The sequence below is a fragment of the Dromaius novaehollandiae genome, chromosome 7 (assembly GCF_036370855.1).
Source record: "Dromaius novaehollandiae isolate bDroNov1 chromosome 7, bDroNov1.hap1, whole genome shotgun sequence".
Lineage (NCBI taxonomy): Eukaryota > Metazoa > Chordata > Aves > Casuariiformes > Dromaiidae > Dromaius > Dromaius novaehollandiae.
In genome coordinates this window covers 18,768,323-18,782,002 of record NC_088104.1, presented here as the reverse complement: position 1 = coordinate 18,782,002, position 13,680 = coordinate 18,768,323, and the positions used below count along the sequence as shown (strand labels likewise).

The 13,680-nt window shown below is 60.1% G+C and overlaps 2 protein-coding genes across 5 annotated transcripts; both read left to right on the top strand.

Moving 5' to 3' along the window:
• Nucleotides 1-92: 92 nt before the first annotated feature.
• On the top strand, nucleotides 93-7,640 carry CNPPD1 (cyclin Pas1/PHO80 domain containing 1). The gene is made up of 8 exons (XM_026094979.2): nucleotides 93-422; nucleotides 647-749; nucleotides 3,946-4,027; nucleotides 4,647-4,767; nucleotides 4,862-4,990; nucleotides 5,192-5,253; nucleotides 5,496-5,613; nucleotides 6,133-7,640. Exons 1-8 carry the CDS (start codon nucleotides 354-356, stop codon nucleotides 6,760-6,762), a joined length of 1,314 nt encoding a protein of 437 aa, XP_025950764.1. The 5' UTR covers nucleotides 93-353; the 3' UTR covers nucleotides 6,763-7,640.
• Nucleotides 7,641-7,755: 115 nt separating this feature from the next.
• Nucleotides 7,756-13,655, top strand: SLC23A3 (solute carrier family 23 member 3). 4 transcript variants are annotated; one of them, XM_026094967.2, is made up of 12 exons: nucleotides 7,756-8,854; nucleotides 9,128-9,282; nucleotides 9,885-9,979; nucleotides 10,399-10,472; nucleotides 10,795-10,976; nucleotides 11,078-11,201; nucleotides 11,569-11,716; nucleotides 11,794-12,047; nucleotides 12,272-12,377; nucleotides 12,498-12,665; nucleotides 12,883-12,978; nucleotides 13,110-13,655. In XM_026094967.2, exons 1-12 carry the CDS (start codon nucleotides 8,747-8,749, stop codon nucleotides 13,442-13,444), a joined length of 1,845 nt encoding a protein of 614 aa, XP_025950752.1. In that variant the 5' UTR covers nucleotides 7,756-8,746; the 3' UTR covers nucleotides 13,445-13,655. The 4 variants fall into 4 exon arrangements, with proteins under 4 accessions (XP_025950752.1, XP_064370867.1, XP_064370868.1 ...); XM_064514797.1 differs by lacking the exon at nucleotides 11,078-11,201 and having other exon boundaries at nucleotides 10,795-10,935; XM_064514798.1 differs by lacking the exon at nucleotides 11,794-12,047 and having other exon boundaries at nucleotides 11,569-11,793.
• Nucleotides 13,656-13,680: the final 25 nt, after the last annotated feature.

Here is a 13,680-nt window from a genome sequence, read left to right as displayed (position 1 = left end):
GGGGGGGGGGGGGCTGGCCGCGCATGCCCAGGGGGCGCGGAAGCGGCGGGGCGCTCTGCGCATGCGCCCCCGGTGTTGTCCCTCTCCCCGGGGGCGGGGCGAGGACACGCCCCCTGGCACCGGAAGAGGAAGGCGGAGCGGCCGCGCCGGGCGCTTCCTGCTGCCGCTGCTGCGAGGAGGGGGCGCTGCCCGCCGCGACCCGGCCCCGCGCCCGCGGTGGAGGCCCTCGGGGCGCCGGCGAGGAGACCGCGACCCGGCCCCGCGCCTTCTGGGGGGCCCGGCCGCCGGCGAGGAGACCGCGGCCCAGGCCCCGCGCCCTCGGGAAGGCCCTCGGGGCGCCGGCCGGCGGCGGGATGGAGCTGGACGGGCTCCTGCTGGACGAGGAGGGCACCTTCTTCCTCAGCGGCTTCCAGGAGTTCACGGTGGGTCCCCGCGGTGTAGGCCCCCCGCCCCGGGAGCTGCCCTTGTGGTGCCGCGGTCCCGCCCTGGCCCCTCGTCCTAGCTGCACCCCCCTGCCCCGCGCATCTGCCCCATTCTGCGCTTCTGAGGCCCTGCTATTGCCGTCACGCTCCAGGGTGGCTCAGGGTGTGGGGGGCCTGTGCCTGGGCTGTGGGACTCTGCTGATCTTTCCTGTGTCTGCCTGCAGTTCCTGCCCAGGCACCAGCAGTTGAGAGAGAGGGTGCAGAAGCGGCTCTATTATGGCTGGGACAAAGACTGCAGCTTGGATAATCTCTCCAGCCCCATGGCAGGTGGGTGATGAGTGTCCCCAGATAGGAATGCTGAGTCAAGGGGGTTGGAAATAGCCCAGGGGCTGAGACCAGTAAGTCACCCGCTTCTTCCCCAGTGCCAAATCCCACCCCTGCCCTGCCCCCTCCGCCCTCTCCACTCCGTGCAGCACGGTGGGCAGGGTGCCAGAGCCTCGTGGCTCCTGCTCTCTGTTTAATTGCTCTGCCTGGTCTATCACACATTTTTGGCACTTTGCTGGTGTGCAGAGCCCTTTAGGTTGCTTACAGATCCCTTGGCATGAAGGCTGTGTTCCTGTCCCTGATGAGACCTGTCTTGAGCAACTTCTTGTGCTCTGCAAGATACTGGGGAATTTTTTAAACTTCTAGTTATAAATACCAAAGGGATAAGAAGTGCCCAGCATGTGTTTGTCTGGATCATGGCCCTCTCTTTCCTGTTGATCCAGTGGTACTTGGGGGAGTGGAAGGGCTCTGCAGTGTCAAGGCTCTGGAGGTGGTGCAGGTGATAACCGTGAAACTGTTGAGAGTGAGCCGTATTTTGCTGAAGGACCTTCACACTGGGTCCTGCTAGTGTTTCCACTGGCTGCATGCTTGCACAGTTTGCAAAGGGTGTTGAGTGGGTGGGGAAGAGTGTTGGCATTCAAAACCCATGTGATAAGTTTGGGGAAATGGTCTGAAACTATCAAGAGGCTGAACTTCAAGTACCTCACTGAGGAGGGAGGCACAGGGCATGTGGGGACAGTGAAGGGACAAGCAGGGTAGCCAGCTGCCTGGGCACTGCTGGAGATCCCAAGTGCTGAAGGAGATGGTGCAAAAGAGGGAGGTGACTCCTTTTCAGGGCTGACTTCACACTCAGATGCGAGATGTGAGTATTCCGCAAGATGCTGCTGACGTTGAAAGTTCAAATGGCACTTTTGTGGGAGAGGAATTTATTGAGGGCTATTAAATATAAAGACTGCCTCCAATCAGGAAATGCCTCAGCTCCAGTCACTGGGGTGAGGGAGCTGTGCATTGACTATTGTTGCAACCTTATCTGTTCTTGCAGTCTTCCTTTGCCATCTGCTATCAGCCACTGTCAGAGAAGGGACCTGGGGTTATGGGGTCTGTTTCAGTACAGCTATTCTGCTGCTAGATGGTGAGTTTATGGCACTGCTCTTTAAACAAGAAAGACAACTGTGGGGAGAGTATGGAGGAGCATGACAAGAGCTTAGAAAAGGTCCTGAAGGACCCTGGACTCTGGAGGGCAGTGACATGAGGCAGTGCTGGGATGGGTGAGGGGAGAGAGGTTGAAAGAAAAAGATTTGTTCAGTCTTGAAAGGAAAAATTGTAACGATCCTCAGCAGGTTGGGGCTGCAAGATGGGGCCAGTGATCAGCTGCTCTCCCTGTCCTTTATGGCAGGGCGTGTTGTCATGGGTTGGACTTGTGAACTGAAAAATAGATTTGATGCCAGGACAAACCTCCCAGCTGAGAAAGATGGCAAAGCCTGTCTGGGAGAGGTGTGATTCCTCACATGCGAGAGGTGTGATTCCTTGCACAGGAGAGTTACAACAACAGTCTGGACTGCCAGCTCCAGAGAGAGGAGGAATGGAGCAGGCCTTGTGGAGACTTAGGTTCTTTCTGTCCCTCGGGGCTATGGTGCTGGTGTGGTAGCAGGAAAAGACAAGTGTGTTCTGTTCGGTGCAATGGTGGCTGAGCATGGTGGGAAGGTGCAGCAGGCTGCAGCACCAGTGCAAGAGCAGGGGAGCTGCTGACAGGGGTGGCTGGAGCTACATCTACTTGGCTGTCATGCCCAGCAATGGTGTGGCAGGGGTGACCTAGGAAGATCTCTTCTAACCATGCGTTTCTGAGTATGGCAATTGCTGGTGGGAAATATTTGCATGCATGAGCGCCTATGGGACTGCAGCCTTTCTGTTAAGTGCTGGAGAGATGTGGGAAGGAGAGATGGAGAGATTGTGTACTGGTGCTTCCTGGGAGCTGGAAGCGTGAGGCTGCTGGAATGAGCTCCGTTCTCAATTCTGTAAACCAAGGACTTGACAGCAAAATGGAGCTTGAGTTGCCTGTCAAAGACATTTCTTGCCAAGCACCAGGCTGGAGTGCTGTTTAGGATACTGCCAGCTGGTCCTATCATGTTGAGAAGTGAGACAGGATCTGCTGAAGCCATCTGCCAGTATCTGTCAGGCTCTGGCTTTTTCAGTGCTTGGATGCTGAACTGTGTCTCAAAAGTGCAGCCAGTGGATCGAGGTGCGGAGCTGCAGGAAGGACAGGCCGTGCAAAATCCCAGCAAATGTGATGGGCAGATGTGTGAGAGTGTGTTAGCAATGCTCCTGCTACACACGTGCCCCCATGGGGGACCTCGTAGGTGAGCCCTGCCAGCAGAGCCTGCTGTGCCATGCTCAGCTTGCAGTGGAGACACTGTCTGTCCTGGCTGTGTGACTGGGAATGGCAGCAAGCTCCCTTCAGGAGCCTATTTGCTGTTGCAGGCTTCAGTCATAATTAATTGGTATCTATACAGCCACACAGAAAAGGAGAGATCTTCAGTTACCTAAACCAGTTGTCCTGGCTGGAGTGAGCTCTGACATAGCCAAGGTTCAGCAAACAAAGACAAGCAGGTGCACAGTTAGAGCAGATTGCTGCTTTCATGTGCTGTTAGTCCCTTTGGACTCCTGCTTGAGGAAATACATTGTCCTTCATCTTGGAGGCACTGGAGCTGTGGTAGGGAGGGAAGCTAGGCCAGCACCAACCAACCCTGGAGGATGATGATGGCTGGAGGGAGCCAGGGACTGGGAAGGCCTGGTGTTGATTAGGTCCTGGAAGGTCTCATCAAGCACAGCCAGGAAGGGCAGTCTGAGGCCCTGCAGGCTGAGGGGAGGGTGTCAGCCTCTCTGTGCAGTTGACTGTGGGTAACTCCCTCTGACACAGACATGCTAATCTGAATCTGGCACTGCTGCTGTATTTTGGACATTCGCATCCCCTGCCTGCTTTTTTGCCTGGCTCTTCTAGGCCTATTTGTTTGCTACTGCCTCATGCCAGACTTCTGACAAGGCCTGTCTTACCTTCATAGTTTAAATGATCCCTGAGGAGCTGTCTGAGTAAAAGCCAAGACTCCATAGCTTGTGAGGAAAGAGGGGAAGGACGGGGTCTGCACGTGTGGATGGACTATGCCATATGGAACTAACCCTTTTTGCTGCTATTCTATGCTAGATATTACTGTAGAGTTGCTCCAGAAAGTGGCTCCCAGCCCCATCCGCAGGCTCCAGAAGAATTACGTGTCCCGTGTTTCTCGGTAAGAAGCAAAATCTGTCCCCTCATGCCCGGTGTCAGAGCTGGCTGCCTCTGGTCTTGCCTCTGACTCAGTTCTGTCCCCCAGGCTAACACTGGCTTTGTGCTTAGGCCTAATTAGTGTCAGAGAGGAGCTGAGGATAGGTGGTGAGGCTGCAGGCACAGTGTCTTCCTGACACAGCCAGGTCCACTTCAGCTTGGTCCCGCTCCCTTCTCTGGGGTGTAGGGATGCTCTTGTTGTGGGGAGTCTGTACGGGCTTGGATCTGCGGCTGTGCAGCACTCACCATGCAGTCAGGTCTGAACACTGGGTCTGCTCTGAGCAGCTGAGCCCTCGCACTGTGTGTTGCTGCAGGCAGGCCTGCTCAGTTAAGAACTGGCTGTGCCCAGAGAGAGGAGCCGCATGCTCTCTATCCTCTGCCCTTTCTCTTGCTTCAGCTCATCAGGGCAGCTAACAAGGAGCTGGCGAAGCTGGGACACATCCTGTCCAGGTGTGCATAGCTGTCCGTTTGCTGTACCTCCCCACTACTTACATGGGGAGGGAGAAACCAGGTTGTGCTGTGGTGTCTGGGCCCTTTGTAGCACACAAGTAACCTTCAGGTTGGCTCTTGCCTTGTCATCACAGGGAAGCCTGCATCTCGCCCTGCTCCATGATGCTGGCACTGGTTTATATTGAGAGACTCCGGCATCGAAACCCTGAATATCTCCAGCAGATCTCATCTTCAGACCTTTTCCTGATCTCCATGGTGAGCAGGGTGGACTGGGAGGTGCCTCTGGGTGGGGGAGAGGCCTGGAGGAGCATGGGAGGAACTGAAATCCTGTTCTTTGTGCTGCTTCTAGATGGTTGCCAGTAAGTACCTGTATGATGAGGGTGAGGAAGAGGAGGTGTTCAACGACGAGTGGGGAGCAGCAGGGAAAGTAGATGTCCAGACAATGAACACGCTGGAGATGAACTTCCTGAGTGCCATTGTAAGTGGGACTGCTGCTGTGTCCGCTTAGCTTCATAGAGAGGAAAAGGAGGGGTTTAAGGGGAGCCTGGGTTTCTCTTTTCCCCTGTACTTCCATGAGGGTATGGAGAAGGATGTGCCCAGCTGTTTCTCATCCTTGAGGGTTCTGGGCAGCCTGGCCCAGCCACATGCCATGGCTGACATGTCACTATTGTCCCTGCAGGACTGGAGTCTCTACACGGACCCCCGTGAGCTGTTTGAAGTGCTGAGCTGGCTGGAAGGACGGTAGGTGTTTGAGGGATCCTGTTTGTCAGTCCTAGAGCCCCAGATGAATGGCAATATCCCTGCTCGGAGCTAGCCTTGCTGCAGAGAAGCAAGAGCTGAGGCTGCCTGTGAGCCTTCACTGGGATCTGCAGCTACCCACCTTAGGCAGGGTCTTGCTCTGAGCACACCAGGGCCTGCCTGGGCTGCAGCTCCTCGGGTGGGGGAAGGTCTGTGCTGCATCCACTGTGCCCCTTTCCTTGCAGTGTGGCAGAGAAGCAGGGCACATGGCGTGGCTGGTTCACCTACACGGATCTGTGTGTCCTCCTGGAGCAGTCCCTGTGGCAGCAAGTGCTGGGCCAGTTCTACCAGCAGGTGGTGAAGGTAAAGGCTGGGGGCAGCTCCTTACAAGGACACAGGGAAGCATCCCAGATGCGAGCAGGCCATGGATTTGGGGGTAGGACCCTCTCTTCAACTGGGAATAAACAGGAAGTTTCCCATGGAAAAGTGAAGCCATCAGAAGCCAGAAAGATGCTGATTTGACTGTGCAGCTGTGCTGCCCCAGGCACTGCAGCCTGGTAATGGATCAGTCTGCCAAACCACAGCTGCATGTGCGACTGTGCGGGGCATGCAGGAGGCACTCTGGAGGGAGCTGGCAGCTGGCTGGCAGCTGTTAGGATTTAGCTGGGGCATCTTGGTTAGTGGTATCTAGCCCCTGCTTTGGACGGGCTGTGTGCCACGTGCCATTTGCAGCATGGCTGCCTGCTCCCTGGCCTCCAGCTGTGGTGGTGATAGTGCTGTTAGTCGTCACAGCTGATGTGCAGCTGTGCTGAGCAGAGCTGGGCTGCAGCTGGCCCCAGGGGACTGCTGGTGGGTCTGAGCTAACTGTCTGCATCTCTGCAGCTGGCCTGCCTCCTGGGTGTGGTGTACCTGACCGGCTTTGCGGCTGTCTTCGCCTCCGTCACCGTGGTGCACCGGGCTGTGTGTGCGAGGAACCTTAGCCCAGCCCCCCAGCCTGCACTCTTGCCTGCGGAGGGCAGCTGCCAGCTGGATGCCCTGCTGCCCCCAGCCCCTGGTCAGATCCAGCCTGAGCTGCCTGCTGTCTCCCCGGCCAGCAGCGCCTGGTGCACGGGGAAAAATGAGACAGCTGATGAGCAGCATCATGGGGGCGTCACAGCGACTGCTCTCTACCTGTGGGGCAGTGTGATGACAGCTCTGTCCTATGCTGAGGTGCCTGGTCCTGCCCCGCACAGGAGTCCCCCGCAAGGTCCCCTCCGGAGAGTGCCCAGCGCATGTGAGAGATCCAACCGTACAGTCCCTGCTGTGACCCCCAGCCAGCCTGGCCCCTTCGGACTTGCCGTGCTCCCAGCTCCTCTGGTGCTCCCCTGCCACGTCTGCTCTGCCAGCACAGGCCTGACCTGGGATGCAGTCTCCAGCTGCAAGGACTGGCCAGACCCCCTGGGGCTGAGGCAGTGCTCCCTGCACATGGCCCTGGATCTCAGCAGAATCAAGAACTTCATTTTTCCCAGCTAGGAGCATGATGTGGCCCCTTCCCTTCCAGTGTGGCACAACTCACTTCCTTGCACTTCTGGGACCCTTGATCCCTGGGGCTGCACAGGGCTGGGGGCCCCTGCGTTACTTCCAAACCAGCATGTGTGTTGTTGTTGTGCTCGCCCCCACTCCAGGGCAGAGGTTTCCTTCACTTTGGGTGCTGCAGAGCATTGGGGCTGCTGGGACAGAATGTCAGGGTGCTGAGACGAGAGCCTACGAGCTGGAGAGTAGGAACAGCCCTTGAGCTGGGATGCTAGGGTAAGGGAGAGCCCTGCGTTACACGGTGGGTACGTGGCCCTCAGTGGAGCTGGGCAGAGGTGGTGTGTGGGATGTAGGATGCTGGGACTGTGTGTGCAGAGTGGAGGCTGAGCTAGTGACCCCAGCCAGGGCGAGGCAGGGTGGTCTGGGACAGGGTGTCTAGGTGAGGGGAGAGGAAGAAGGAGGTGGGAGCAGCCCTTGCTGGCCTGCCCCAGCAGCAGTTCTGCTTTGGGGGCTGCCAGGCTGCTGCTCAGGAGATGCAGGGATCACACTAGGAGGGGACCCTGATGTGGCTGTGCCCGAATGAAAAGATGTGTCCTATGTGTGGCTTGGGGGTGGTGAGGTGTGGTTGGGGCTGTGTTTCCTTGTATTGCCTCTGTTGGGCTCTTTGAAAGTGGGGTACTGTGACCCCATCCCAAATCCCAGCTGTGTGGGGCGATGGGCAATGGTGCCTGACTGCTCCTTGGGGCGGAGAGAAGGCAGCTTGTCCTGCTGACCAGCCCAGCTCATTGCACCCCTTCTTTTTACTCTGGATTTTACACCTGTTTTTCACTCTTTTGTAGATGCAAATCTCTTCCAATAAAAGTAGTTCTTGCTGTGCACCTGCCTTGTCCTTCCTCCTGAGCTGCTCCCTGCAGGCAGCACCTGCATCCCAGGCACGGAGCACAGTGGGATGGGGGCCCAGGCACCCCAGGAGCACCCTATGGCTGTCCTGGGCCCCAGTTACTGGGCATGCTGTTCTGCAAAGCTCGAGAGGGACTGGACTCTGGTGGCAGGTGACGAGGGACCTGGGGGTTGGGCCTGGGGAAGGCAGGGGCAGTGGGACAGAGGAGGCCTTCCTGTCTTTGAAAATGTGGGAAATGCATGGCCTCTTCTGCTCTTTACTCTCTGCGGGCTATCCAGTTAATGAGCAGCAAGGGCTTTGCAAGGTCACCTTCGCGGTTGCCAGCGTTGCCCTGTGACAACACATGGGCATCCCCTACCTCTGCTCCCGTGGGAGCCTTCTTACCCAAGCGTGCAGCTCTTGTCCCTTGGCATCCGCTGCCTGTGTGTTGTCTATGGGCAGGAGTTGGGGCCCTGCTCCTAGGAGGAGGCCGGGCTCCCAGGAGCCCAGCACAGTGCGTGGGGGACTCGGTGAGCTCACTGCGGTGACCAGCCCAGAGTGGGAACTGTCTGCAGAGGGGGATGGCAGCAGCTAGGGGGCAACATGGCTTTTAATGAGATCTTCAGGGACTGATAGCAAGCAATGGCTGAAGCCAGGGGAGCAAAGGAGATGCTGTGTCTAGGAGGAGCATATATTAGCAGGGGATGCTGGAGCTAGGGGATGCTGTTGATGAGGATGCTTCAAGAGCGTGAAGAAAGAGGTGTCTATGCTGCGGTCCGGTCCCTGGCCCTATATGCCATAAGAGGCAGGAGGGGATGCAGGGGCCTGAGTATGGTCTGGGCTTCAGGCTGTTGGCACTGCAGTGGTGTCTGGGGTCCTGGCTGTGGCTGGCTGTCACCCTGGCCCAGGCAGGTCCAGGGTGGCACTTGCATTCCCAGCTGCAAGGGCAGGTTACTCACCAACTCAGGTTAATGGCTAACCCTGGAGCAGCTCCTGCAGAAGGTGGAAGTTCAGCCACGTGCAGGCTGTGTTAGGCCTTCGTGGGGGGTGGGAGCCTGCCTGCCCTGCACTGCAAACCAGGAGGGAGCGTGGGGAGGCAGCAGCATGAATGGAGGCTGCCACAGAGTACCTGGTGCTGGGAGCTCTTCGCTCACATTCTGCTCCTTGCGGAAAATGTGCTCCTGCGTGCTGAGCTGCTGCTTGGCCCTTCAGGTAAGGGTGGATAGTGGTGAGCAACTGGGGTGATGGGGAGAGGGCCGGGCTCCTCACAGGTGGCAGGACAAGGGCTACATCCTGCCATGCAAAAGGGTGCTTGGGGCTCTGGCCAGGGTGGGTTGAGAGGGAAGAGGGTGGCACAGCTGGGCAGTGGCAGGCTCTGCCAGGGAGGTGTCTGAGCATGCATCCTCCCAGGGGTGCCAGGTGCTGGGGGCTACAGCTCTGGGTCCTGCGGTGTGTCACCACCACCCCCTTCTCCTCCCCGCGCAGCACCTTACTGTACAAGCCTCCCTGCTCTGCATCTTCCACCTGCTCCTGCTCCCGACCCTGCCTGAGGAGCAGCCCCAGGCTGTGAGCGAGCTGCTGGCACGCAGTCTCTTTGCCTGTGGCATCTCCACCATCCTACAGACCTGTATGGGGAGCCGGTGAGCAAGGGGGACAAAGGGGACACAGCCATCACCAGCTGCGCCAGTGGGTCTCTGCCCCTCTCTTAGAGGGAGAGGATAGGCTTTGCGGGAGCTGGGAAGGGGCATATGGACTGGGAGCAAGGAAGTTGCTGTTGGGCCATGAGGTCCTCCTGGAGATACTGGTTTCCTATGACAGTGCCCTGCCCAGCAGCTCCATGCAGGCTGTCCCCTTCATGCCATCGCTGCACCCTCCTCTCACATCTCTCTCCAGTAAAACTGCTGCCTTCTCCCCTTCGTTCCTCACCCCCTTGCTCCAGCATCACACACACCTTCTCCCGGTGCCTACTGCATGCTACCCAGATGTAGCACTGAGGTACAAGCAGGGCATGCGTCTAACAAAGCCCCTGGCCTTTGGGCACATTCCCTGTGCTGCTGCTTGGTATGTACTAGGACACATTTGGGATATTGAATGCCCCTATTGCCACTTTGTGGTTCCTGCCTCCTCCACCACTGCCCCTTCCCATCCCTGACTCCTCTGGCAGCCAGGGCTCTGGAGGGGTCCCAGAGCAGCCCTATCCCTTTTCCTCCCTAATGTGTCCTTGCTGTCCCCCTGTCCCCAGGCTGCCGCTGGTTCAAATCCCATCGTTCGAATACCTGGTCCCTGCCATGATGCTGAGCTCCCACCTGTCCCTCAGTGCCAGCACAGACAGGAATGGTGAGCACAGCCTTCCTCAGCACCCCAACTTCTGTACCTGGCTTTGCACCACCCAGCAACGGCCCTGCCGAGACCCTGCCATGAGAAGGATGCAGGTGCTGTGGCCCCAGGAGGATGCCCAAGCACTTATGACCCCAAGCATAAAAATTTCCTGAAGCAGCTTGTTATCTGCCCCAGATCAGGTTTGGGACTGCCTCCCTGAGCCTTTTGTCCCCAGCTGCTGCTCCCAGGGACAGTCCTGGAGCAGACACAGCTCCCCTGTGTGATGCTGGGGTGCTGTCCTTGGCATGCTGGCCCTTCCCCAGCCGGGGTCCCCCACTCTGCGTGGTCCTTAACCTGGTGCTCTGCAGGTGTCATGCCAGGTGGGCTCTGGGAGCTCTGCATCTGCCTGTCTCACCCACTCTGACCTTCCTTTGCAGGTACGGTGGCGGCCAGTGTGTGCCCTGCACCACACTGCGACGTCGCGGGGAGCCGGACCGCATCGCTGCGAGAGGTTGGTTCTCCCGTGTGCTGATCTGGGGGTCCTCGTCCTCCTGCTCCACCAGCACCCCCAGTTGCTACCTGTGCCCCGGCCCCTCTCCCCACTCAGCCCTCCCGGGGGTGCGAGCCAAAGGGGGGTCATGAGGACATGGGCGAAGGTGATGGGGGTCGTGGCGTGCGTGCTCGTACCTTCCTGGCGTGTGGGGTGAGTGAAGCAGGGCTGGAGCTCGAGGGATGGGTGACCCCGCAGGGTTGCACGGGAGGGTGGCTAAGGGGAGGCACTGGGCTGCTCTCACCGTGTCCTGCCTCCTGTGTACCATGCTTTCCTCCTGCAGGTCTCGGGAGCCGTTGTGGTCTCCGGGCTGGTTCAGCTGGTGCTGGGAGTGTCTGGCGCGTGTGGGTGGACAGCCCGCCGCTGCGGGCCCATGGTCCTGGCCCCCAGCCTCTCCATCGTGGGGCTGTCTGCGTACAAGGAGGTGGCTTTCTTCTGCTCCGCTAACTGGGGTGTAGCGCTGCTGTATGTGAGCCCGGGGGACCACGCTGGTGTGCAGCCCCAGGTGCTTCCCTTTGCCGCGGGGGCCTGTCGCCATGTGGTGACTCGTGCTCCCTGTCTCCCAGGCTGGTGCTCCTCGCCATCACCTTCTCCCAGCACCTGGGGTCCTGCCGCCTGCCCTGCTGTGCCTGGCTCTGTGCCCGGGGGGGCTACGTGGAGCCGTCCGTCCCCACCCTGCGCACGTTCTCGGTACCACGGCTTGCCTATCCCTGCTCCCTCTGGCTGTGCCCAGGCCCCTCGCTGAGCCTGGCTAGTGGTGGGTTAGGTGGGACCTGGTGGCCGTGGAGCGGAGCTGGGTGCTGGGAGCAGAGAAAGTGGATAAGGAAGGGCCTGGTGTGAGCTGGGAGAGGCCATGGGTGCTGCTGGGGGAGCAGAGGCATGCCTGTGAGAAGCAGAGCCTGGGATGCTCCCTGCAGGGCCGCAGGGACATGTGGAGGGCGTCCCATGGAGAAGGGATGGGACAAGGGCTGGCTGGTGGCAGTGCAGCAAGCAGGGTGCTCTCTGGGGGAGCAGGGAAGGAGGGTGCCTTGCCCAGGATCTCTGTGCCACCTTGCAGGTGCTGCTGCCATTCACTGGCATCTGCATCATGTGCGCCATCCTCAGCCACCTCCGCATCCCCTGGGACTCACTGGAGCTGGCCACAGAACGGCTGCCCTGGGCCAACAGCACTGTCCGCTCCCCGTGGCTCCGGATCCCCTACCCAGGTGGGGACGGGCAGGGCTGGCACCACCATCGCCCTCTGCGCGGCCTCCGTCACCCACTGCTTCTCCCTCCGCTGCAGGTGAGGGAGGGTGGCCGCTGCTTACCCCCCGGGCACTGGCGGTGGGCACCGCCATGGCCGTCGGCGGCAGCGTCAACTCGGTGGGCTGCTACGTGCTGTGCGGGAGGCTGCTGCGAGCCTCCCGCCCGCCCCCAGAAGCCTGCAACCGGGGACTCTGCACCGAGGCGCTGGGCAGCCTCCTGGCAGGGCTGCTGGGCGCCACAGGCGGCACCGCTTCCAGCATTGCCAACACCTGCGCCAGCAGCCTCACGCAGGTACGGCTGCCGGCGCCTGTCCCGAGGGCACTGAGTGAGGCAGCGGGGAGGAAGGGGTGGGGGGGATGGAGCAGGAGGCGTGGGGGACCCCGTTGCCCCGGCAGCCAGGCACGAGGTCCTGGCCTGAGCCAGCAACGGGGGTGAAAGGCAGGTGTGTGTGGCAGGATGGGGGTTGGGGGTGGTGGCGTCGCTGCTACTCACCTGCCCTTTTTACGTTGTGGCAGGCTGGCTCTCGCCTCTCGGTGCAAGTGAGTGCGCTGGTGTGTGTGGCGCTGGGCATGTCCCCCCGGCTGGCAGGGCTCCTCACCCACATCCCGCTGGTGGTTCACGGTAGGGATCACGTCCCCTTCCCCGCTCCGCTGCTGAAGGTTCCCGCAGGCACGGGAAGAGGCCGGCGTGTGCCCGTGTCCTGCCTCGCGCCTGGCACTGCCTGACTCCCATCCCTCGCAGGAGGGGTGCTCTGCGTGACCTACGCCGTGGCCGTGGGCACGGGCATCTCCTACTTCCAGTATGCGGACATCGACTCGGGGAGGAACATCTTCATCGTCGGCTTCACCATGTTCATGGCCCTGCTGGTGCCGCGGTGGCTCAGCACTGCTCCGGCTCACCTAGCCACAGGTAGCGGGGATGTTCCCTGGGGAAGGTAAAGCCTTGGGCCCTGTGCCACCATGGCCACGTGTCTCCTGAGGTCCTGGGGGGCTGGAGTGACACATCGCTCATGGCAGCATCCAAAGCCCTCACCACTGGCTCCATCCCCTGGGCTGCAAAGACGCTCTCCTGCCTCTTCCCGGCTCCTGGGCTGGGATGGCTCGAGTAACTCTGGTGCTGCCCCCAGGCTGGGTGCCTCTGGACCTCCTCTTCCTCTCCCTGCTGATGGTGCCTGTCTTCTTAACCGGCTTCTTGTCCTTCTTCCTGGAGAACACGGTCTCAGGTGAGGGGATGCTCAGGGTGCTGCAGCATGTTGGGGGGCTGATGTGAGCCCCATGTGCCCTGGCATGTGGGGATGCGGGCGCAGCAGTGGGGAAGGGGCTCTCAACACCCTGCCTGTCACCCTGCTTTCAGGCACCCTGGAGGAGCGAGGGCTGCTCGCCGACCTGGTGGCACGGAGAGGCGATCGCTGCCCCCGGGGAGAGAGAGGCGACAGCAGCCACGTGTACAGGCTGCCCGCTGGGCTGAGGAGGCTGCTGCCTCCCTCCGGGTGCAAAGCCTTCCCCTGCTGCTTCCTCTGCCCGGGCTGCGAGGAAGAGGAGGAGGAGCAGGGCAGCTGTGCCACTCAGGAGGGGACCGCCAGCACTGGGGAAGGGACGCACCTGCTGCTGAAAGCCGGCATGGTGGAGATGCAGTCGGAGAGGAGGCTGAGCGAGATGGAGATGCCCGCGTGGCATGTTGCAGCCTGACCGCAGGCTCTGCTCCTGCAGAGAGGGGACATCCCACACAGGACCTGTGTCAGCCCTCCAAGGCAGCAACAGGAGATGGCTTGGACCCCTGCAAGCCTCTTTGCTCCTTGTTTCTGAAGCCTGCATGGACTGGAGGGGCCCGCGCGCCCCAGCATGAACCTCATTTCCCCCCGCTTCGGAGGGGAGCTATAAAAACCATCTACCAACTTTGCCCTTGGGGTTTCTTTTCCAGCCGG